The sequence below is a fragment of the Gopherus flavomarginatus genome, chromosome 7, assembly GCF_025201925.1.
Source record: "Gopherus flavomarginatus isolate rGopFla2 chromosome 7, rGopFla2.mat.asm, whole genome shotgun sequence".
NCBI classification, from domain to species: Eukaryota; Metazoa; Chordata; order Testudines; family Testudinidae; genus Gopherus; species Gopherus flavomarginatus.
This window is the reverse complement of record NC_066623.1, coordinates 7847704-7872685: the sequence shown is the minus strand read 5'-3', so window position 1 is coordinate 7872685 and position 24982 is coordinate 7847704. Positions and strand designations below refer to the sequence as shown.

The 24982-nt window shown below is 43.9% G+C and overlaps 1 protein-coding gene across 3 annotated transcripts in view; it reads right to left on the bottom strand.

The window, feature by feature from the left end:
• MGAT4B (alpha-1,3-mannosyl-glycoprotein 4-beta-N-acetylglucosaminyltransferase B) overlaps positions 1–24982 on the bottom strand; it is a 103724-nt gene that overhangs the window by 15778 nt on the left and 62964 nt on the right. For all 3 annotated transcript variants that reach the window (XM_050961565.1, XM_050961563.1, XM_050961564.1), the window contains exons 2-9: positions 13805–13984; positions 13055–13195; positions 12044–12177; positions 8874–8920; positions 5581–5694; positions 3967–4042; positions 2947–3061; positions 1706–1836 (exon numbers count right to left, since the gene is read on the bottom strand). In XM_050961565.1, the coding sequence (XP_050817522.1) occupies positions 1706–1836; positions 2947–3061; positions 3967–4042; positions 5581–5694; positions 8874–8920; positions 12044–12177; positions 13055–13195; positions 13805–13984 (938 nt within the window). The remainder of the gene's footprint in view (positions 1–1705; positions 1837–2946; positions 3062–3966; positions 4043–5580; positions 5695–8873; positions 8921–12043; positions 12178–13054; positions 13196–13804; positions 13985–24982) is intronic.

Here is a 24982-nt window from a genome sequence, read left to right as displayed (position 1 = left end):
AATGAAAGCAACATTGTTCTAGGCACATTAGGGTGGAGAACTGCTCTGCTAGTCACAGCAAGGTCAGCTCTTCATATGCAACTTTATCCCAGATAAATCTACAATTAGTTTTCAAATGTAAAGAGAACAGGATGTATGCAGATCAGGCAAAGCATTTTCCAAAGAGCTCAGGTCAAGCAAACTTTCAATCAAGAAAGCAAATCCTAGCAGCTACCAATTTGATTTACAAGTCACATTTAAAGGGGCGCTGCAGAGAGTTAATCATGCACACAGTGGGAGAAGGAGCGAGAAATCCACACTAGAATTAGGTTAAATTTGTAAAAAAGCAACAATTCAGAGGTTTGCAGCATCCCCTGAGAAGATAGCGGAGGCGAAGCAGTCAGGTAGGAGAGTATGAGCTAAATTGGCTGTGCAGTGGGAATCGCATTAAACCACCACTCAAGCTAAATATGTGGGGGGGAGGGGGCGGAGAAGCACCAGCTGCATCTCATCACTCCTGCATGGAGCAGATGCACAAACAAATCCCAATCTTGCCCAGACCAAAAGAGGTTCTGTAGGATATGTTGATTGAGAATGGGTCTGTCACCCAAGAGCACACCAGGCAAAAACCGCCTGGAGAACAAACAAATGGTGTTCAGACCACAAATCACCCTACACGCAAGAGGATCTAATGGATACTGCTACCTATCTCTCAGAGTGAACAGAAGAGAAAAGATAAAAACCTACTAGAGACAGACACTAGCCCTGCTTCTCTGGGGGTCTCTGCGGCACTGACCTCTGCCTCAGATTTAAATGTATTCAAATACAAGACCAGGGTGTGCATCTGGCAATGAGTTCATCTCACACTCACGGCTGCAACCCTCATCCTCCCATACCCTCCACTCCATCCCGGTTACTCTGATTTGTTGTTGCTAGTTTCATTTAGAACACCAGAAAGGATGTCGCTTTTTTATTCTCATCTGTAAAGCATCAGACACACATAGCACAGTAAACAATAGATCAAAATGACCACAAGACAGCAATAAGGATTCCCCTAGACTCCCCCGCCCTTTACGTCTCTACATGGCTACCACCCTCCTGGCTGTGGAGAAGCTCAGGGAGCTGAAATGGGATCCTTGATCTGCTCTGGTTAAGTAGAAACACACAAGTCAGCATGCACGTGTGCTCCAGATTGACAGGGGCACTCAAGTGCAATTCCAAAGGGTTATTTTGCTGTTACAATAAGTAAAGGGAGTGAGGGGAGACAGGCTTCAAGGAAGGGAACACATAGTTAAGATAAAAGCATGGAGGGGAAGAGACCACTCTCTTTAGGGTTTATGGGAAAATCCTCTAATAATGGAGTTAAAGAAGGAGCCGGTCTCAATTTCCCCTAGCATCGGAGAGATTATGGGAATGGGAAGTATCCTTCTACAGAAGGGAGGTTCTGACTTTTCTACCCATCACAAAGAATCCCCATAAAGCATCTCTTAGCAACATGCTCATCTGGAAGGCAACATAGTGAATTTTCCAAACATTTTTTTCCTAGGTAAGATCCCAAGGAAGCTTTCCTGGCTAAATGAGATTAACAAAGATTCAGAACAAAAATTCATCATCACTATTTCTTATAAAAAGAGATCTTCCCATCTTTCCCAACAAGTTCTGGAAATTCAGAGGAAGTGCAGAGTGGAAAGATTCTCCGAGCCCTCTGTGGGGATTGTTTACTTACCGCATCTTTTTCTGGATTGCATACTTTCACCCAAAGGATGTGATCAAGGAGCCAGTCAATAGGCTTGTCCTTGTAGAACATGAGTATAAACTCCACAATCAGGCTGAGATCCAGTGATTTGAACATCTTTCCTGAAAGCATATTTGGATGGAGAAGAGACAAAGCAGATACAGTATGAAACAAACAAGATCCAGCAACTGAAAAGAATTACAGGTTCCTCAGGGGAAAAACTGGTTTCTCTCCTTGCATCTTTAACGGAGTTTCAAGTAACCATGGATTTGCGCAGTTGGAGCTTATGCATCAGCATCACTGATGCTGCCTGTACAGTTCTAAAATTAGAATTCATTATAGAACTGTTGCTAGCGAGTTAGCAACACACACTGTTGTGAGTCCCACTGAAGTCAAGGTCAATAGCATGGAACATTCACACCAGGTGGGGAGGGGACACCAGAGAGGTATGGGTGAAAATGGAATTCATGCACAGTTCTAGCACAGATTATTCTCCTGCCCTGAGACCTCAGAAAAACATCAAACCCCGTTAAACGAATGTAGCCAACACCCAGCAGAGGAATATCCAAACTGCCTGCATAACCATACAGTGCTGCTCCTGAAATAGTTCTCAGCTGATATAAAACTTCCTCCGGCCCTCAGACTGAGCGTGTTATTGCAGGTGCTTCTAGATCCCGTCCAACCAAGAAGCAACCAGTCACATCCAGGAAGCAAGCCTCTCTGCTGGGCCACTGGGCAGATTTATTTTTTTTTATTAAAAATGAATCAGAATATCAGTAGTTTAATACTTGTGGAAGATGCAACATGGACAAGCACCATCCCTACCCACTTGTAAGCTAAGTCTCATAGGAAGCTTGGCCTGTTTAACTCACCACATCAGTAAAACATTACGCCACATAAAAGGCAATGAGAAGCTAGGGTCAGTTGCTGTTGCCATGCTCTTTGTTTTATCTGAACTGCGTCAACAGGAAGGTGACTGACACACAGGTTCTCCTTCCAGCTGTGTAACTACCCAAGGACCAGGAGGCTCAGGACAGAAAACTTGGAGGTAGTTTATTTCCTGAGCAAGTCAGAGTCACTATAGAAGTGTTAGAAGAAGCCAAGCATACGGAATTTACCCTTACTATGGGAAAACATCTCTAAGCAAGGAGGTTGCTGTTTGTAAGATCTAGCTAGCTATGTGATAGCCACATATGGAAGATGCTGGGGGGTAGGGAGAGGAAGTAAGTTACCAATAAACCCAAGCTGTGAGAATTCCAGGATCATCCACTCCTCAGATGGTTGCTGCAGAGCAAAGTTCTTCATTGTGTTGAGATAGTTTGGTTTGGCTACAATGTCGTCCTCGAGCTGCAAGGGGAAAAGGAAACTTAGCACATGCAACAAAAACACATGTTCTGTTCCAGTCTCTCCACAGCACAACATTCGACACAGGAAGGCAGGGGAAGGTTTTGGCAAAGGCAGAGTTTGTTGTGGGAACATACACTTCTAATCTAATCCAACAGGCTAAAGGAAAACTGACTCCTACTCTTTGTGAATCTCCACCTCTTCCATTCCTGGGCAAAATTCTTTAGCTTGTTTGGCCAAAGGGAACTTTAACAGCTGCGTTGGGTAAGCTGCAGCTCATACATGACAGCAAAGGCACTGCTACTTTTCTAGCCATTAGACCAGGTTCCATTGTAAAGTTTTTCTGCAGTGTGGCACCAGAGGTTGGCAAATTTCAAAGTGAGTCATCCCTCCCACAATCGCATGCTGCCCATAATGTAGAACTAATATGCTTTGTTTTCAGGAGAATCTACTTCACGCTACAATGAAGACTTATGTTTTGGCTTGCAAAGCGTTAATCTAACCTGGTCCAAAGTAAATAGCTGTGCACGCGCGCGCACACACACACACAGATTATATATATATATATATATATATATATATATATATATATATATAGGTTGAAGGAGAAATGCAGAGGAGTTCCTGAATCAGACTTGGGAGGACTGGATGTGAAAGAGACAGCATATCCTATGGGTGTCACATCTGGAGAACAGTCAACACCAGAAACACTCCAACACCATTTGAATTAACCTCTCCTTTTTTCCCCTCCCCCACATCAAAGACTCCACTTTATGTTTTACACACACACACACACACACACACACACACACACACACACACACACACACACACACCTCCCTACACTCACTGGTACAAGATACGTGTCTCAGGGAATTCATACATTCCCACCCCACCACCAAACTTACCTGCACATAGTAAATGCCTTTGGACTGGGCATACATCATTAAAAAGCAGTAATCTAAGTTCTGTTTAGTTCTCCACCTGCAAACCAGACAAATGTGATGAGAACAACATTGCCTTCCTACCAGCCAGCAGATGCTTCGTTTGGGGAGTGTGACAGTCTGTGCACCCTTATATTCACCCTTTTACAAGACTATGATAAATTTTGTACAAAGTATGCCTTGTAAGGTGTCATCTGAAAACTCATAATTTGCTGATCATTATTGTCCTGGTAAAGTATGTGTGGCAACACTGCATGTAAATTTATAAGATTCCTCTGTATGGTATTAAGACATGTTCCAAGTCTGGAGGAGCAACCACAGACCAGTTCCCCAGAGACAAAAGGCTAGCCAACGCCTCAGCCAGGTGTCTACAAAAAATCAAATGAACCACCGCTTGGTTAAGTGGCCATTCTTTGGCAGGAAAGAGGATGTGGGTGAAAAATCTACATCATGACAAAGAAATAGCTGTGGGTTCCCATCCACACAGACTTTGTCTCCTAAATCTCAGTTGGAGATGATTCCTGAATACGAGAAACAACTATAAGAGAGAAGACATCACAAATGATCCCTCCTTTTCTCTCAACGGCATCCACAACACCTGAAGGACAAAGGAAAAAGCTTTGGATGGGGGAAGGGATCCTGACTAAAAGGAAGTCAGCCAGTAAAACTGCTAGAACATGTGGTGAGAGAGACTTTACTTTGAATTCACTTAGCTTGTTAAATTAGGCATTAGTTGCATTTTACTTTTATTTTCTTGTAACCCAATTCTGACTTTTATGCCTCATTACTTGTAGTCACTTAAAATCTATCTTTTGTAGATAATGCACTTGTTTTATCTAAACGTGCGTGAGAGAGAGACAGACACACACTCCATTTGCGATAATAGGGTGTGTGCATATCATTTTCTATCAATAAAATGACAGACTTTATATGAGCTTGCATTGTCCAGGAGAGGGCTGGGCAGTACAAGACACATTTCTGGGGGAAAGCCTGGGACTGGGAATTTGCTGGTGTTGCTCTGCAGTGTAACACATGAGTGGCTGGCTATAGCACTCTCATACTATAACTGGGAGTAATTTACATGCTGGAGACTGTGTGTGAGCAGACCAGGAGTGGCTGCTCTCACAGCAAAGCAGTGTTAAAAGGCATCCCAGATTGGTGAACTGAGAGGACAGAGCTGTTAATCAGTCCAGATTGTACCCTGGGTAATGTCACAGGGAGCCAACACAATACACCTTTCACTTTCACGAGAGGAGAAGATGGGATAAAGAAAGCCTGTTCTTTACTATATGATTAGTTTGGAGTTAACAGGAAAACAAGTGGCTTCTCAAGGTAAGTATCCTGCAGGTTAGCAGCTCTGTCTCAGTTTGACTTGTGGAAAATAGACATGGGAAACACAGCAGAGCAAGCTAAGCCAAATGAAGCTAACAACAATGCATGTTTGCTAAGTTCTTAATTCTCACAAAAAGCAAATTTAAGGGCCCTGCATAAATCTACAGAAGCATTTATCCCTTCTGAGTCAGGAGTATAGAGAATGTAAGTATTACTTATTCAGAGTTTTAAATCTTCTGATATTACCTGACTCTTTCCTTGGGATCGCCAAAAGATTCCCGGAGGCGAGAAAAGTCTGGATAGAAATGTGGAGAGGGGGAAATGACTTCCAGGAGACCAGAGTGTATTTCCTTGGGGAACCTGAGAGAGAGAAAGGTGGAAGCAGGCAATTGCTGTACCAGGTGTAACATGACAGATTCAAACTGAAGTCACTTGGAAAACACCAGACAGTGGAGCCAAATAAAATTAACCTCCAAGATAAAACCTCTATAGTAGTGAATGCACTTGCAGGCTTAGTTCTAACAAAAGGACACCAGCAGGGTACTTTGTCATGGGATTTTAAATCTTCTCTTCCCACAACTGTTTAACAGCCCCATGTAAGCCTCGAACTGCCATCTGTTGTATACTAGTATTTGTCTCTCTACTACATGCAAACATGTTGATTTGTTATGGTAGGCTGCTCAGGGATGCTGGGCTGATAGCATATATTTTCTTTTTTAAGTGATCCACAAGTGTTGTGTGTGGAACGCCTCAAACATTGGCAGGAGGAACAACACTCGCCACACAAGGGAATCTAAGCCTGATTTCTTCCTTTTAGGTTCCTCCCCTCAAGTCACCCTGTCCAGTTCTCACTGTGCTATGATAGTCCAACATGGCTACAAGGCGGCATCCCTGTAGGAGCACCAAGTTGGCACATTTGGGAGAGGAGGGGAATACCATCGGGGTGTTAATAAGCATATGATGAGGTTTTGCAGAGATTCTAGAATATTTTAAAGGTCACATGCCAAAGCCCCAGCACATGCTTTAAAAAAAGGTCACTTACGAGACCCTCCCCCACAAACTCACTCCAGTGGGTTCCCGTGATAGTTGTGACGCAGAAGAGTGGGAGCAAACCAGCTGCCACTTCAAAGGTGGGGGAACCTGAAGAAGCAATTTGGATCCATTGATGTTTTAGTGTCCCACCTACCATTTCTGCATTTAACCCCTTAAAAATATTAGTTTGTTTTGAAGAAAATCATAAGCATTTATTTACAGGTCAAGCCCTACAGACAATTAGCTTGACCCCAGCAAATCTGGAGGACCAAAGTCTGATTTACTAATATAAGGTGAATATACAGGTGTTTGCAAAGTGTCAAAGTAAATGCCAGTTTGCAGAGATTATATTACGCTTATTTGATAGGTTATCAAAACCATTGTAGTTGGTCTTAGTGGTTATTAGAAGACCACCAGGAATGTTGCCTGTTTTCTACTGCTGATTTGATTTCCTACCGTGCCAAACAAAGTTACCAAAGTATATTTTCTGTGATATGGTTAAGAACAATTTAAAGGGTCACGGTCAATTATAAAAGGTCACTTGTCTGGAAAATGTGTACTCATTATTGTTACAAACAATATCCAAATATTACTGTAACTGCAAGGGATTAGACAGAAAGGCAGCTTTTCCCCAGTGTTTTACACTGTACATTTTGACAGCACTCTGGGTATCATCAATAAAGCTAAGTTTTTGTCACAGATTTTTTTAGTAAAACTCAGGGGCAGGTAATGGGAAATAAATAAAAATAAATGGCAGCCCGTGGCCTGTCCCTGACTTTTACTAAAAATATCCATGGGAGCTCTGGAGTCCCCCTGCCCCTGAAGCTGGGCTAGTGTGGGGTCCCCTTGCCCCAGGCAGCTGGTAGCTGAAGGGTCCCCCTGCCTGCCTGCCTCCCACGGCTGGGCAGCGGCACAGGGTCCCCACCTGCTTACTGCAGCACGGGGTCCACCCGCCAGGTTGGGGGCTGGGAGCTGCAAGGGCGGGGCTGGCTGGGAGCTCCAGCCCCAGGGCAGAAAATATCATGGAGGCCAATGAAAATCAGATTCCATGACTTCCATGACAATCGTAGCCTTAATCACCAGTTTCATTGTTTAACTCCTATAGTCAGTCGGCCAGTCTCCCTTATTTATGTGTGAGCATTTCCGCAGCAAGGGGCGGAACAGAGATGACTGACAGAGACTCCAGGACAGTAGTCCCCGAAACTACTTTTAACTTGTTTTTTTAATTGATACCATTTCCAGCTGACGTCATGGTGTCCCTTTAAATTACCGTTCCTCAAGCGATATCTGAAACATGGCTTCTCATTACAAATGCTGGGACGTTGATACAGGAGTACTTGCACTTTCCCTGAGCAACACACGCTTAAACTGTAGGCTTTCCCCCTCCAATTGAATTTAAGAGATAATTTATGAGTTTATTCGGGGGGGAAATCAAATCACTAAGTTAATTAAAGCTTTAGACCTTTCACAGAGGAGCCCTTCCTTCGATAGTGCCTGCTAATTCCATCAGGGTACATCAGACAATCAGCTCATTATCCCCTGCTAAGTACACACTCACTGCACCAAAGGCAGAAGGGTGGATCTGCCTCACTTTGCACAGCAAGACAGAGGGCTCTGTTTCAGCTCTTCTACAAGTGCAGCGGGAATACAATGCTCTTCTGCTTCTCTATTACTGGAAGCATGTCCCAAGCCCTCTCCCATCACCAGCTCAGGAACTGAATTGAGCCATTAGGTCACATCGTCCTTTTAAAAGTCTTGCTCTTAAGGTTACTGGCGTTCTTTGGAAACATGCAGGCACAGAAGCTGGACTGGATTCAGAGCCTCTGTTGTTACAATTGCTTTCTTCTTCCTCTTTGAGCGCTGATGCTGCTAATGCCTAGACCAGCTCTCTAATAACCATCTACAACAGGTTTCTCTCCCACACTTAGCAATTGTGAAGCTGCGGCCACCGCTGTAACTCTGGGGCAGAAGTTTGTTACACTAACATGTAATTCCAGAGAGATCACAGTTATCGTGCCAGAGAATGAACGCAACCTAACCTGGTGTAGCAAAAAGGGGAAGAGAAATGGACACTTAGGCAGTAACAGCCTTATTTTGCTTTGAGATCATGTGTGCCAGTCGTGCAGTTCACTTGCTCTGACTCTATGAGCAGGCAGGATGCTGAACTATACGAGAATAGGACCTCCCACAGGATGATTGTAAATATAAATAATCCATCTTCTCACAACAACACAGGACAGGAAGAGTGACTCAGATGGTAAGATCATGTGCATTGAGTACATGAAAGCACAAGACTGGTTGGATATGATCAGAAAGAAATTAAAGTTACAATACCATGTATTGTTTTAGACTGAGATGAATTTGGGATCAGCTTAAGAGACAGGATGAGACTCTAGAATTTATAATGGAAAAATCAAGCAAACAAAAAGACATTTATTTTCTTTAACAAAGCTGTTACATTGTTACACGCCTTGTTCACATCAGGGTAATTAATGGGAATTGCTTACAAGTTTTTGATGTTTTCTGCCACTCCAGTTGTATACTGTTCATCTGTCTGAAAATAAAAAGTTAAAACATTATAAGAAGAGATCGTTCAGGTTCAGAGAAACCAACCATCAATACTTGAAATGCCTCATCCGGATTTATTCTCTGCCCGGGCCTGCAGCTCAGAAGCCACTGCTAGTACTCTCTAGTCTGTACTGTCATCACTTCCATACTCCATTCATTCATTCATTCATCTATCTCCAGGCCCTCTTCTGCACAGCCCTTGTGCCTGAAATCCCCTCCCCATTTTGGTGGCTCAAAACCAAACTCTTCTTCAAATCTCTCTGGTTTGGCCAGTGTTAAATCAAATAAAAATACTAATTGTCAGGGGCCAAGGATCACATCCTCCTCTATTTTCTGTACAGTGCCAAGCAGGCTGCTGGCATTTAACTAAAATGAACAGTCCCCGACAGAAAAGGAATTCTACCTTTGTCAGCAAAACAGATGGATTTCTACTATAACGTGTATTTATATTTTGGGTAATTTCAGCTGCGAACCTGAATCTCTCAGTTGAACCTAAGATTTGACCTGGTCACTCTCAGCAGCTCAGGGGAAAAGGCTAATCACGCTGCATGACAATAATAGAAAAGATATAAATGCAAAGACTCATGCAGGGGGCCAGTGGAGAGAAAATAAGATCCCATGCCCTCTATTCCAGAATGCTGGATTAAGAGGCCTCCAAAGATTTTACTGCTCTGAGTGGTTCCACTGCTTTTGAAACAGCGAATTCTAGTCCTAAGCTGGGATCTGAAAAGTAGAGACGATGACTTTTACCATCACCCAGAGTAAGTGCTAAACAATTGCTTGCAATGTCCTGCTCGGTCTGAGGTGGTGTCAGATTTGGTGCCACGTTGGGGTGAAGAGTGAGCTGTCAGGGGTTTATGTCAGAAGCCAAGGCCAGTGCTTTACTCAGAAAAATGAGAAGTCAAATTTTTCTAGAGAGACAAGCTCCCCTTCTCCAGGGGTTCTCAGAACCACCACGAGAGACTGATTTCTTACACTGGCAGAGCCGGGAAAACAGCCACAAAAAGGGAAGAAGATGGTCTTATATTCTGGGAGTGAACACACAACTCCCATCTGTCACTATAACTGTCTCAGCACTTGGCATCGAATACCAAACACCACATCTGCCCACACATGCCAGGTTGCTTTAAATGATGATGTAGGGGAGGAATGGGGCTCCTCCCCACCATGACAGCAAATTGCAATGCAGCAAACCCACTCCAAGAGGGCTCTTCCTATTACAGCTGTGTCTAACTGCTCTGACAGGGACAGCTGTCCCAGTGCCAACGCAGCTAGAGGACTCAGGCTGGAGTCTTACAACATAATTAGCAGGCTGCTTCTCTTGGTGACCCAGTGGAATTTTTTTCACAACTCATAGGATGGAAGTTAGCTGCCAGAGCCAGATACTGTTGAACTGGGAGTTGGTTCTCAGTTTCTGAAATACTCTACATTTTAAAGGTAGCCATTAAAACCACTCAGGATGGAGCCCATATCGTCACAATGATGTCAGTTCTCTTATCTTTGACCCTGCTCCTCCTAAGACTACAGTGGCAGCTTGATGTTGCCTAGATTCTTCAAGCTATCTGATGACTGTTCAAAATCTCATACCATCTTTCATATAATTTTCTACCCAAGGCCTGAAGACTCGTGACCCACAGGCAGTGATGTACGAAGAAATGCACTGTCAGGACTGGGTCTGTAACAAGCATAGCAATAGTTCACACTTCTATAGCGCCCTCCTGCAGATCTTGCAACATCTGACAGTTAAAAGGATAAAGTCTACTGACTCCTTCTGTCTGAAGTAGTTTTACCTTCTATTGTTACCTGTAACACCTACTATGACTGTAACAGACATGAGAAAGATTTCCTCTGTTTTTGTGCATTTGGCAATTTATTTAAGAATTAATTTCACTGTTTCTCCACGATCAGTTTCTCCTATCTGAGACAGTCTGTCATACTTCAAAAGAAGGAAAAAACAAACATTTTTAAAATACAGTGAAGGGAAAAAAATTGGCAAGGGAACTCAGTACCTGAAAATTCTTGTGAATTGATTTTAAAAAAAAGGTAATTTCACATTGATGCTTCCCTTTAAATCCTCACACGATTAACCTGTGAGGTCCATTTCAGATATGTACATTAAAGCACAAAGGCATTAAGTGACTTGCCCAAAATCACAGCCTGCCAATCAAGCAGATTAGGAGAGAATCAAACCCAGGCTCCTCAGTCCCAGGAGGAACCTACTAATCCAATCCCCACCCTTAGCACTTTGGATAACAGCCACTCGCTCCTCAAGAGTACGCTTTCCTTTTGTATAAAAAATGCAAGCTAGAGACCTGTAAGCATAATGCCACTTAAACCATCTAATTGCTAGTAAACAGGTAGAAAAGACAGGCATTTATCTTCACTCTGCTCCCAGCAACACACCACTGAGATTTTGATTGCTCAGTGGATTTCTGAAAACTAAGACAAACGCATTTTAGGCTTGAGAAAATAATCCAGAGGGGAAAGCGGTGGCGAAAAATAACCATATAAACCCCTAGATAAAAGCAGCTCTAGTGGATTAATGCACCAAGGCTTTATAGCTCCTGAATTTAGCAACCGATTCTGGCCCCAGGCATCAGTGCAACAAAATAAGCTAGTCTCAGCCTTGGAGAAATGGGCTGGGGGATTGTAGAGAAAACATGATGGAGTCTTGGGAGGGCAACATGAATGAGGTGGAGTGGTGTTTGCAGGGCTTCGTCAACAGTTGCTTTGGAGTTTGTAGGAGTGAGGTTGAAGAGCACAACTTAAATGAAAAAGATGAATGCATGGGCCATGTTGGCAGCTATAATGTAATCATCTGCTAACATACTGACCCTCTGTAGAAGAGCATATCCAAGCACTGTTTCAAATTAAAAACAGGCTGCTGGCCCCCATCAGGGGGATGTGCCTGATGAACCTTGTCAGACAACAGCCCAAGGTTGGGCTTATCTGCCTCTACAGCGGTGGATCTGGCCCCCATCCATGAGAAGACATCCTGCTGTTTTATGGCTGAATTCAGCCTCTTGGACCAGCACCAAGTTCCTGTCAGATGGAGAAAGGGGATGAAGAGCTGATGAAGCGGGATAAATAGATACAAAAGTCACGTTACCTCAGCAATCATAACAACAATCACAGTGTCCTCCTTTTCCTGCTGGGTGAGCTCTGAGATCAGGGAGTTCAGGGTGTCCGTAAGGTATGAATGCACCTCTCGCTTCACGCTGGGGATTCCCATCACTATGGACACTGCTCAGAACCAAAGCAAAGTGTTTTCAGAAAGACGAACACAGGCCAATGGGCCAGGAAAACAAACAAGACTGTTCACTCAGCCCCCGAAGTCTCACTTTCTACTGGCTTTTAGCATTATGTTCCATCAATAGGAAAATGGCCTAGTAATCAAAACGCCTGTGGCTACCCAGGGCTAATTCACTGAATTATCCCCATCAGCAGGTTAACTTTTTTCTGATGAACAGTTTGGCCAGGAAACAAAAAGGAACGGTGTGCTAGCATGCAGGGCCTCCCTTTGAAGCGTTCAGTACAGTTATTACAACTTTAAGACTGATATTTAGGAAATGCTGCAAAATGATCCTCTTCAGAAAGGCCTTTCAACCCTAAAAAGACACTCAACACTGAGACCTCTTCTGCCCAGAACAGGCCAACCAACAAACCCCTTAACAAATCAACATTACAAAAAGTAAATTAATAAAAGTTAACAAACAAACAAACATGCACACACACAGACCCCTATCCCAAGCAGAGTTGTTACCCCAAGAAGAGGAAAAGTGTCAGGGACTCCATGAAGTCCACTAGGGGCTTTGCCATTCCATTGACTTTACATGGAAGCGGCTCAGATACTATACTGAGGGGTGGCAGTAAAACCGTCAGACGGACAGACAGAGAAGGGTCAAATATCACTTTAGGGCCGGTTAAAGCACAGACAGCATCTCCCTGCATCTCTTAACTTACAAGGGTTACACTCTGCACATCCACCCTAATGCACTGATGCAGTGAGGAAGCCTGCATGGAATGTGCTCCCCTACTTCCAGTCCTGCTCATCTCGAGCCAGGAATGGAGGGGAGGAGAAGGGCACACGAAAAGTGAAGGGAAGAGCAGCTGCTTTTACCTCCAGTGCGTCCCTGTCCCACATGCACAGCTGGTTGGAGACTGCTCTCCTTGGACAGCAAATGTGGCAAATGATGAAAGATGGTGGGAAGATGCAGCACATTCTTGTTGGTGATATTCCAGAGTTTTAATTTGGTTTCATCTTAAAGGAGGAAAAGGAAGTTAATATGCAGGATACCACACAGGAAGAGATCACAAGGTTTCTAGCAATAAAACCCCCTCACAGGGCAATCAGGCTATTTTAGACTATCACTAGATTAATCCACCCAGCCTCCTCAGTGTGCACCCACAACCCCCACTAACATGAGTGGGAGTTGTATGTAAAGGCACTGAATAAGGTCCAAAATCTTTGAGGGGAGGAGAACGAAGATCAATCAGATTTTATCAAAAAGATCCAATTTTCCCATCCAATCAACTTTTGCACTTTGAAATAAGAGCAAATCTAAACCCTCCACTGTGACCTGCTTTTCATAAATGTTCAATACTGAGCATACAATTGGTGATAAAAGCTAATGAGCAAGCAAGTTAGCGCATATTATCTGCAGAAGCGTGATTCAATGCCTAACGGTGCATGTCTAATGGCCATCTCCATTCAAACAGATTTTCTGAACCTCTTAAGCCCCTCATGCTAAATCAGAGATGATCTGGACCTTGGCCTATGCTTGCCCACCCTATCTGCAGCCCTACACAAACACACACCTCGCTACCTCCTCTATAGCAACAGCTGCTCTCTGTTAAAAGTTTGATTCACCAGATATACTGCTCCATGTCCGGTTTATGTCCCGTAGGGCCTGCTTCTCAGAGATCACTCTCTTTATCTCGTCTAGGACCAGATTCAACTCCTTGGAGCGCTTCAGGCTCTCCTGTTCAGCAGCATGCAGACGGTCTCTGAGCGCTAGGAACTCTCGCTGATAGATATCCACAACCTCACCTGTGGAGAGGGAAGAGCGAGTAAACACATTTTTCCCCTGCTGTGACAGGTTCCAAAAGGCAAAGTGTCATTAGTCAGCCATTCTCCCACTCAGCAGCCCTAGGCACCAAACCTAAAATAGAGGGAGGGAGAAGTATTGCCAAATCACTGGCTGATTCCAAGGTAACTGCTCACCCATGTGCACTTCACAGCAAGTAAAATTCTCAGAGCACTGGCCATTTTACCTGAGGGCTCTATAATACAGGCAGGGGGTAGCACCACTTACTAATGTTGCCTGGCCCTTCCTGTTAAAACACCCTGTTGTCAGTTGCTTATAACTTCCCCTCCCACTGTGAGGTAAACTGGTAGTGGGGAAGGGGGAGAACAGGACTGGGACCCAGTTGCCTTGGGGGAGACACAGATTTGATGAGGCTTAGGGGGGAGACTAGGAGCGGCTGGACAAGGAACCAGTGAGGGAATGAGGGCAGGGGAGACAGATCTGACAAGGAGCTGGGGCCTGGGCGGTGAGTATCATAGGCAAGGGGAGGCTTTGCCTTCCCAAAGCAGCCTACCATGGCCCCACCCCGAGGCCAGTGTGCCTCCTCCAGCAACTTGGGGCCCCACCAGGGCGGCTGGTGCTGGGCCGCGCTGGCTGCCTGGAGCCCCAAGGCTGGGGACGTGGTGACCCCACCACCCAACGGCTGTGGGTGCTGAGGCTGTGGCGCACCCAGGCTGGGGCCTCACCCCCTACCACACCTGGAAGCAGTGGGGCCAAAGTGGGGGTGCTCTGGGTTCCTGTGGGGGAGGGGAAAGTAGAAGGGGGCAGGGTCTTGGGCACAAGGGGAGGGGCCAGGAGTTAGCCTCACTGGATGGCTGGGTCACCGGCCGCCCATGAGCTGGGGTGTGGAAGGAAAACCTGGACTGCCTGGACAATGAGATGAGTGAAGGAGCCAGTTAGGGGTGAGACTGGGGAAGAAGCTAAGGGATGAGGATTGAGATTGGATGAGCAGCCCCAAAAGGAAGACTAGGACTGAGAGCCAGTGACTAGGGAGGAGAGAGGCTAGCCAGATAAGATGTCAGCAGGTGGGGGAGTGGAACTGGTTGGGTGAGGAGACTGGGGACAAGGAGTTGGGGCAGGAGTGGGAGAACTGGGACTGGACTGTGGAGGAGACACTGGGGAAGAGCTGGGAATTGGGGATCTGACAGATGGGGAAACCAGGATTTCATGGCCAAGGAAACTGGAACTGAGAAGATTAGCCTGAGGAAGTGGAGACTGAGACAAGAAGTCAGGGTAGGGACAGGCTGCAAGAGACAGCACAGAAAGGGTTACGCTTGGAGAAAAGTCTGTGCCCACGAGAGCACACGCCCCTCCAGAGCTTGGAATGGAACCCAAGATTCTTGTCTCAACATTCCTCTGTGGTCAGCAAATCCTTGTGAAACACACCGGCAGAGTGGGTGTCTCACCCTCCTTCATCATTATTATTTGAATTACTATAGCATGTACAATCTCTAGTCACGGACCAGGACTTCACTGTGTTGGGGACTGTACAAATGCAGAACAAAAAGATGGCCCCTGCCCCAGAGAACTTACAGTGTAAATAGAAGACAACAGATGATACAATACAGACAGATTGGGGAGTATAAAGGAAACAATATTGGGTTAGCATGATAGACAGAGATTTCAGCACAGTAGCAGCTCATCTGTTAAGTTTTTGTAGGCTCCATGGAAAAGGAGAGTGTGGCAGGGCAGGGGTAACACCCCTTGAATGCCCTGCTAAAATGCTGGCTAAGCCCTGCTTTTGGGCAGAGAGGCCAGGAGCAGAGGCTCAAAGCAGCCAGCAGGGAGCCCAGCTGCAGGCCCTAATGAGGGCTGACTCACTGCAATAGACTAAGATAAGCAGGGACAGCTGGGCTGAAGGCTAAGAGACCTATAAAAGCCATGAACAAAACTCACATTGGCCTGCCAAACCCAGGCTTGTGATTTCAATACTTGAGGGGGCCACTTAGGGATCTGGGGCAAAATCAGTACTTGGTTCTGCTAGTGAAGGCAGGGGGCTGGACTCAATGACCCTTCGGGGTCCCTTCCAGTTCTATGAGATAGGATAGGATGCTAGCCTGGGAGGGGACAGGAGGCTACAGCTCTGTCTCTTCACCACAGGAAGGGAGCCTCAAGGGCCAAGAGACCCTGGAATGGGTTTGAAAGGGGATAACTGTGGGGGATAAAGGGGATTACACGGTGGCACTGTACAATAAAGCACAAGGGTGAAACACTGGAAGAAGGCGTGAGAACTCTTATTTTACCAGCCTAAGCACAGGGAGAGAAGGAGGAAACCTGCCCGGACCCTGTGACAGAGTTTGAAAGAGGCTAAGGAGACAACTCTGCAGATGGTTGAGGGCAGGTCCTCCCAAGTGCAAGTGGCAGCATAAGATAAAGCACAAAGGTGTTTGTTTGAAAGTTTAACAAGGGAACAATGGAAGCAGGCATCATGGGCTGATTGGTGGCAAAAGCTGACATCTCGATAGTGATATGTAGTGAAGAGAAGAGCCCTGAAAGTGAAGACAAGTAATTTATGTTTGATGCAACAGAGAGGAGGAGCCCATTACAAACTACTGCTCCTATCAGTTACTCTGTTATCTCCAGCGGCAGAGATCTATGCAGTGGATCTAAAACTTCCAACCCTGCGGATGACCCACGTGTTTGTCAATACACTGCCACATAAGAGAATTTCTAGTTTTGCAGTTTGCTTTTTTAGAAACTTAGGAAATTACATATAAGAAAGCTAACTTAAAACATTAATATTGCAAAGTCAAGCACTCAAAAGTTTGGAAATGCAGAATTAAGACTGCCTGTGCAACCTTGTGCATGTGTGTTATGATATGCTTTAATTACTATTTTTTCCAAAGGACCCCTGGCTCGTTTAGTGCACAGGATGGCTGAACCAGGAATGTGTAGTAAAAGACTGTGGTCTGTAAGATCTCTGCCTCATTTGTTGAGGAAGTTAGAAAGGATGTAGAGAGTGGGTGAGAAACAGAAAGGATGGTCTTATGGTACTGCCCTGGATCATTATATTCTATCCTTATGTCTGCCACAGAGTTCTTATATGATCCCGGTCAAGTCACTTATACCAAACTGTTCACAGGTGCCCATTAATTGTATGTCCATCAATTTCTACATGCCCAACTTGATATACTGCGGTCTGACTTGTAGAAGTGTTGAGCACTCACATCCAGAATAGAGTTGGCTGGAAATTTTCCCCTGAAACCAAGTTTTGTTGGAAAATGCTACTCTAAACGGGAAATGTCTTGTGAAAACAGCTCAGGTTTGAAGAAATTTTGTCAAAACACAGGCAGGATTCTGTCAGATACCTGCCCGGGTTCCCTATCAGCTCGCCTGGTGGGCCGCTGGGGACCGGCAGCTCCAGGGCCATTCTACCATGCCAGGGTTTCTAAGTTTCCTACCATGCAGCTGGGAGCCTGAAAGCCCTTATCGCCCCGGTCTAGCACAGGCACCATTAATGCTGGGACTGAGTGCTTGACTTTGCAAACTTAATAGTGTTCTTTGAACATGGGATTACACACACAAACCAATTTAGAACATTAAATATTTACAGCTCTGCCTCAAGTCTATAGCCTGGAGCAAGAGACCAGAATCTACAGGCAATTACAGTAGCAAAGCTATAGTTAAAGCACAATCTCGATTTCTCTTTTCGACTCAGTTTTCCAGGGGGTTAATATATAACCTGGCTGATTTTAAAGTCACCTTGAGTTGAAAATGTGCTATATAAAAATTGCCCATGTTGTGAAAGATTTCCTACAAGGGAAAAGAAATTGGGCATTTGCCCTTCTCCGCTTCTTTATAATGTATGGTGTAAAGGTGACCTGAACGCTGGGTTTAAAAACAAAACAAAGACATTCCAAGTGTGTGTGAAATAGAAAGCATGTCCAGGTGTGTGTACCTGACAGCACAAGAGAGTCTGAATTACAATATGCATGCCTCTAAGACTGTGCAAGTTTGCGAGCACATGTCCAAGGGATGTTTATGAGTCAGAGAAGAGGGGGTGTGCACATGCAAATGAGCATCGATGTGTGGTATGTGGGGTGGATGGGAAGGGTAGGCTACCAGATTTTTGCCTGTCAAATCTTGGTAGCTCTGCAAGGCTGAATTAAGCCATGAGCACTCATGATACACATGCTTTCTTCCTCCAGCAAAACTAGAGAAGACCAGCTTAGTACGCTTATTAAGTCTATTAGGGATGGTCTAGACAGTATTTGGTCCTGCCATGAGGGCAGGGGACTGGACTCGATGACCTCTCGAGGTCCCTTCCAGGCCTAGAGTCTATGAGTCTATTTAGAGATACATTAAAAAAATTCTGAAAACCACAAAAAACTGGCAGGGGGATTCAGAGGAGGGTGTAGCACCTGAAACATTTTTTCTTTTTTTAGGTTGATGATGTCTAACTCAAATACAAGCAGACACCCATGAACTCCCAAATGCTCTAGAGTATTGCTTTTCTACCATTTATGCGTTGTACAAATTTGTGGTCTTCCACTTCTTCATGTTTGCATCTGCTTTTGCTGTGTGCTTCACTTCAGATCAGTGTTTCAGTCTCAACTTTGTGTTCTCTGAATCCAAGGGTTTGTTAAAATTCTACTGAAAACCTATGCAGAGCTTTGTACCTGGTGAGCATATATCTGGCTTCAAGACTAAGCTTAATAAGTTTATGGAGGGGATGGTATGATGGGATAGCCTAATTTTGGCAATTAATTCATTTTTGATTATTATCAGGGAAATATGCCCAATGGTCTGTGAGGGGATGTTAGATGGGGGTGGGATCTGAGTTACTACTGAGAATTCTTTCCTTGGTGCTGGCTGGTGAGTCTTGCCCATATGCTCAGGGTTTAGCTGATTGCCATATCTGGGGTCAGGAAGGAATTTTCCTCCAGGGAAGATTGGCAGAGGCCCGGGAGGTTTTTCATCTTCCTCTGCAGCATGGGGCATGGGTCACTTGCTGGAGGATTCTCTGCACCTTGAGGTCTCTACATCACAATTTGAGGACTTCAATAACTCAGACATAGGTTAGGGGTTTGTTTCAGGAGTGGGTGGGTGAGATTCTGTGGCCTGCATTGTGCAAGAGGTCAGACTAGATGACCATAACGGTCCCTTCTGACCTTAAGTTATGAATGTATGCCTTTTAACAGAGCCAAACAATACACACAGAGCATCCAGTAAGGAGTAAAAACAAGAGCTATTTAAACAAGACTGAATATTTTTGTGGCAAGAATTGTCATTTACTAATTTGTACAGTACCTAGTGCAATGGGTTCTCAGTATGGTTGGGGCAACTGCAGTAGCAACGTAAGTACTAACAAACCAAACAACATCATCTAATTTTTTTTCCTCTCCTAATAACTGAAGATGGATATTGGGGCCTGGTCTGCAACAGGGTTAAGGCATTGCTTAATGGCTTTTTCTAGAGCACTACACTCTGCTCATGTCAGAGTTAAATGGAAAATGTCACTGATTATTCATTCACTAATGACCTGCTTGCTCAAGCAGACAGCAGTACTTTTCATTAAACCGGAGTGCTGATGCCCAATTGTAACAATTTGCTGCATTTCCAACTAACAGTAGAAAAAGTGAAATTGTATCTAACTTTAATGCTTCTATTCTATAATGTCTATAGAAGGCTTTTCACTTCCCTGTGAAGTTACACATGATCTTGTGATTTAATTACAGTGCCTCCTGCTTGGACAAGTGAGAACCAAGCATTAAAGCAACTACAGAATGTTTTTATTTCTTCTGGATTACAAATCATGCAATTTTGTAATTGTCAGCACATAATGTGTAGTTGGAAGATTCCTTCCCTTGCCCTCACAAAAAAAGAGCCCAATTCCTGAGTGACAGAAGGTATCTTTTGAAAAGTCATTAGGAAAAACAGACTTAGCTCCGACACATAAAAGCAAGTTCAAAACACAGAGGACAGGACTTGCTTCTAATTAGGCTGAACAAATTTCTGTGCTAGTGTCTGTTCAGAATAGCTCCTAGCTACACCTCTCGAATAGACAGATTCTGAAAAAACACATTTTTTTCTTCCACGGCCTTCAGGTGTAAAAATAATCGCAACAGTAGTTCTCGTAAAGTATCTGGAGAATCAAGCACACTGAGATCCAGATACAAATTCTCACAGTACATATCAAAAAACCAAAAGTGTGTCTGTAACTTTGTGGTTTCCCTTTTCTTGATATACAATATATTGCTGCAACGAAAGCAAACATAACATATATTGACCTGTGATGTAGTGCATGTCTGTGCTGGGTGAGAGAGTTGATGATAACAAATGGGATACCAGAATATCTCAGACATGGTATTCTGCTACCCAGTGAACATTCTGTGCCAAAATGAAAATCTACAGGCCTGGGAGAATGCCAGGTTTCACACATTGCTATGTTTCGTCCTTAGCCATTCTTGAAACCTATCCTCATTCAGGAATCAAAGTCAGAACTGAGAAAAGTTATTCTACAACACAGTCAGCTGTACAGCTGTACAGTCTACACAGGGGATGGCTCGGTTTACAGACTAGCTACTGAGTCCCAGAACAGTCAGCTAGTTCTCAAAGGTGTCACTTATTATCTTACAAACAAAGTTTATTGGAGCACAGCGAGGCTGGCGGTCAGGATAACTGCACTAGAAAAGCTAGAGTGACATTTTTCAGAATCACTTTAATAGTTTACAATCTCACACAGAAGGCTCTTCTCTCTGGCTTCCTTCCCTGCACTGGTTTGCTCTTTAAAACAACGGCCAAGATTTGTTTTAAAAGTGTGCCTAAAGTCAGTGTTCCAAGTCCATATTTAGACACCTGTACAAGCGGCCTGATTTTCAGAGATGCTGAGCAGCCCCCACTGAAATCAATGGCATGCATACATCATAGTTTTTTTGGTTGTGGTGGGACCCACCCACGTGTCTTTCTTGACTCACTTAAGATGACTGAAACATTTGTTTGGGGAAATAAAATAAGCTTTATATGGACTCTGCAAACAGATCAGAAACACTGAAGCAGATAAAATTTTGGGCCAGCTAAGACAGTGCCCACTTAACATGCAAATACTTCACCACCACAGAGAAGTCTCTGTGGCTCTGCTCTTCTTAAATTGCTACAAAAACAATGACCATGTTTGCTAATTGGGGAGGGGAGGAAGCAAGGTTACCACTTCCTCATAGGTTTTCAGTTTCAATGTTGAAGCAGAGATATAACTTTAGAATTAAGCAGGGTAGTCACACAGTATCACAAGTGCAATTAAAATTCCAGGCCTGTGAGCCTCTGAGACTAGTTCACATCCATATTTGTCAGGAGTTCTATGTCTTCAGTCTGTATTAGTCTTTAAAACAGCATCATAATCTCCCAGAAAGCCCTTTGTTCATTTTAAATAAGTCAGCATTTCAGGACCAACTAGCTTTGTTTTTGTTCTTTGAAGATAACTTTTCTCAGCAGAGCATATTGATGTCCAAAGCCTGAGATTTCTCCACCTTAAGTCTTTCAGCAAATGAATAGCAAGTCTTTGCAAACTGCATTTGCCACTCAATAAAATTTTATAAAATTTAAAAAACCCAGACTTTTTGTCTTTATAAAATCTTGGTTTTGGGAGGGCAACTATATATTTTGATTATTTTGTTTCAAGTTCTCCAGTCTTGTGAAGCAAATGCTCATTCCTAAAAGCAGAAAGGTAAGGAAACAAATACAATTAGCTGGAAAAGAAGTTCCCGATCTCTGCTTACAAGCCAAGCCCAGTTAGTGCAGGTAACTGCGAACTCTCTAACAAGGAATTTAATCCTAATCTGAGAGGACCACCCTTTCTGGTTTTGCTTCAAATATGGGTAAAATGCTTATCATCAAGCTAGAATAGGTTATATTTGCCTCCAACACACTGTAGCTCTAATATGCAAGCATCTGATTCTGAGGCCTTGCTCATGGGCACTAAATTAGCTAATATTACAACTCAAATTATATACGGCAGACCTTGCAATAAAATTTACTAATTCCAGACACTTTTGCATTAGTATCACAAGGTGGACCTGTCTGTAGGCAAAGGCCAGTACTTTAAAATTCTCACAAAAACGGTGAGGTTGAGTAAAGGTTGCTAGACAGCATTGTCCACCAAGGCAAACTGCAGAAAGCAGAAAAACAAGCTTCTAAGTAATTCAACATCCCAGAATACTCCACTCCTCAGTCCCCTGCTCAACTTTGGCTACCTCCCTGCTGCCACTCACATCTCACCAACCTCATCCTAAGTAAACCAACCAGGCACCCTTGAACGCAGACTGTATTTACTGGTTGCGTGTTCTGGTAGTTAAGTGAGTTATGAATGGGTCCGTGTAGGTTTCTTAAGTTACACTCACTGTATCTTGTTCTGGTTCAACAAGTTCCATAGAACCAATGAGTTTGCGTGTGTGAAATTATTGTCCCAAATTTGGGGACTAAATTCGATTACTTAAGTGTGAAAAAGAGGAACGTTAGTTCTTTCTAAATGTAAACCTCATTGCAACCAGAACTATGAGCGTGAAAACCCCTGCATGGATTACACAGGTATCAGTAATGATTACATAATAAACTGTTCATGCCACCAAGAATAAGTTTGTGTCTTTAAATTAGACCTCTCGTCTGCTAATTTGTTCCTAGAAGGAGAAAAACTGCTGCATGAAACATGATTTTAGATGTATCCCACAAGGAACCTGAGCAGACTGCAATTCTGCTGGACCATCTGGAGCTACAGATCATGCTTGTGACAGCCTGTAGCATTCGGAGTGAGTTCAAGCAAGCACTGATTTACCAGGAAATCAAAATAGTTAGTTGTCTCCTTCACTTAGCTGAATGCCTGATTCAGCACAACACCACAGTAACTACCCTCACCAGGAAGATTCTTGATTGACAAGGTGTCTTCCTTGATGCATAAAGTCTAGAGACAGACTGGGGAACTATATCTTATTACTGAACTATTTTAATTTAATGGGATAGGTATACTCATACAAAAACCATAGAGAACTCCCTAACCCACTTCAAAGTCAGCAAAGGAGCAAACTATGTAACAAATTAATCATGACTCAAGGCCAGATTTTCAGGAATGCATAACATCCAAAACGGAAGCTGGATTTTCAAGGGAGTGCTGCTTTCATTTGAGGATCCGGCTACTTCATTTGGTGCCCAAATGCAAACTGAGCTTTTTAGAAAATCTGGCACCAAACTGCTACTAGAAATCCCAAATCAGAATCGGTTGCTTTAATATTTCAGTATTTAGGTAAAATTCAGGAGACAACAAAACAAGAGAAAAAAGCATCTAATCATTAGCAGTCATGAAGTTAGTCCATATAACAGGCCCATATACAAGTACTACATTTTCTTCGAGAACTTGAGTGTCCAGACAAAGACAAGCATCAACACCATTCAGCCACAGAATGAATAGTCTTCTCCCCCATGTCAGGTAAGATAGATGCTAGGGAGTGCCAACATTAGATTTAACAGCTCTTGTTGTGTCTGCTCAGAGAAAGATCAGATGAACCGTTGTGTAAACATATAATATGCTGAAAATATTCTGAATCATCTGGATATTACAAGATCTTGGTCTAAAATAGACATTTTATAATAATCTGACACAAAATGTACCTTAAGTTTCCTATACTTATTTCTTTACCATTGGATGAGTGGACTATAAGGTAGATAGAAAGCTGGCTAGATCATCGGGCTCCATGGGTAGTGATCGACAGCTCAACATCTAGCTGGCAGCCGGTATCAAGCAGAGTGCTCCAGGGGGTCTGTCCTGAGGTTGGTTTTGTTCAACATCTTCATTAATGATCTGGATGATGGGATGGTTTGCACCTTGAGCAAGTTCGAGGATGACACTAAGCTGGGGGAGAGGTAGATATGCTGGAGGGTAGGAACAGAGTTCAGAGTGACCTAGACCAATTGGAGGATTGGGACAAAAGAAATCGGATGAGGTTCAACAAGGACAAGTGCAGAGTCCTGCACTTAGGATGGAAGAATCCCATGCACTGCTACAGGCTGGGGACCGACTGGCTAAGTGGCAATTCTGCAGAAAAGGACCTGGGGATTACAGTGGACAAGAAGCTGGATATGAGTCAACAGTGTGCCTCTGTTGCCAAGACGACTAAAGGCATATTGGGCTACATTAGTAGGAGCATTGCCAGCAGATCAAGGGAAGTGATTATTCCCCTCTATTTGGCACTGGTGAGGCCACATCTGGAGTAATGCATCCAGTTTTGGGCTCCCCACTACAGAAATGATGTGGACAAATTTGAGAGACAGTCCATCAGAGGGCAATGAAAATTATTAGGGGGCTGGGGCACATGGCTTACGAGGAGAGGCTGAGGGATCTGGTTTTATTTAGTCTGCAGAAGAGAAGAGTGAGTCGGGATTTGATAGCAGCCTTCAACTATCTGAAGGAAGGTTCCAAAGAGGATAGAGCTAGGCTATTCTCAGTGGCAGCAGATGACAGAACAAGGAGCAATGGTCTCAACTTGCACTGGGGGAGGTCTAGGTTGAATATTAGGAAAAACTATTTCACTAAGAGGGTGGCGAAGCACTGGAATAGGTTACTTAAGTGGTGGAATCTCCATCCTTCAAGGTTTTTAAGGCCCGGTTTGACAAAGTCCTGGCTGGGATGATTTATTTGGGGTTGGTCCTGCTTTGAGCAAGGGGTTGGACTAGATACCTCCTGAGGTCTCTTCCAACCTTAATTGTCTATGATTCTATACCTACCTTATAATATGTACATTTAGCACTACAACAATTTATCCTGGGTCTATGCACGTTCTATGGAACAATTAATAAAATTTTAAAAACCCTCATTTTATGCCACACAGAAGCTGATTCTGTTTCCAATGTCTGCACATCCATGAGAATATTCATGGCCTAGTAGTTAATTTGCCTGTCAGCTCCCTATGCCCCCCAATCATAGCCTATCGTGCTTCCCCTAACAAAAATAAATAAATAAAAATTTTAAAAAATCA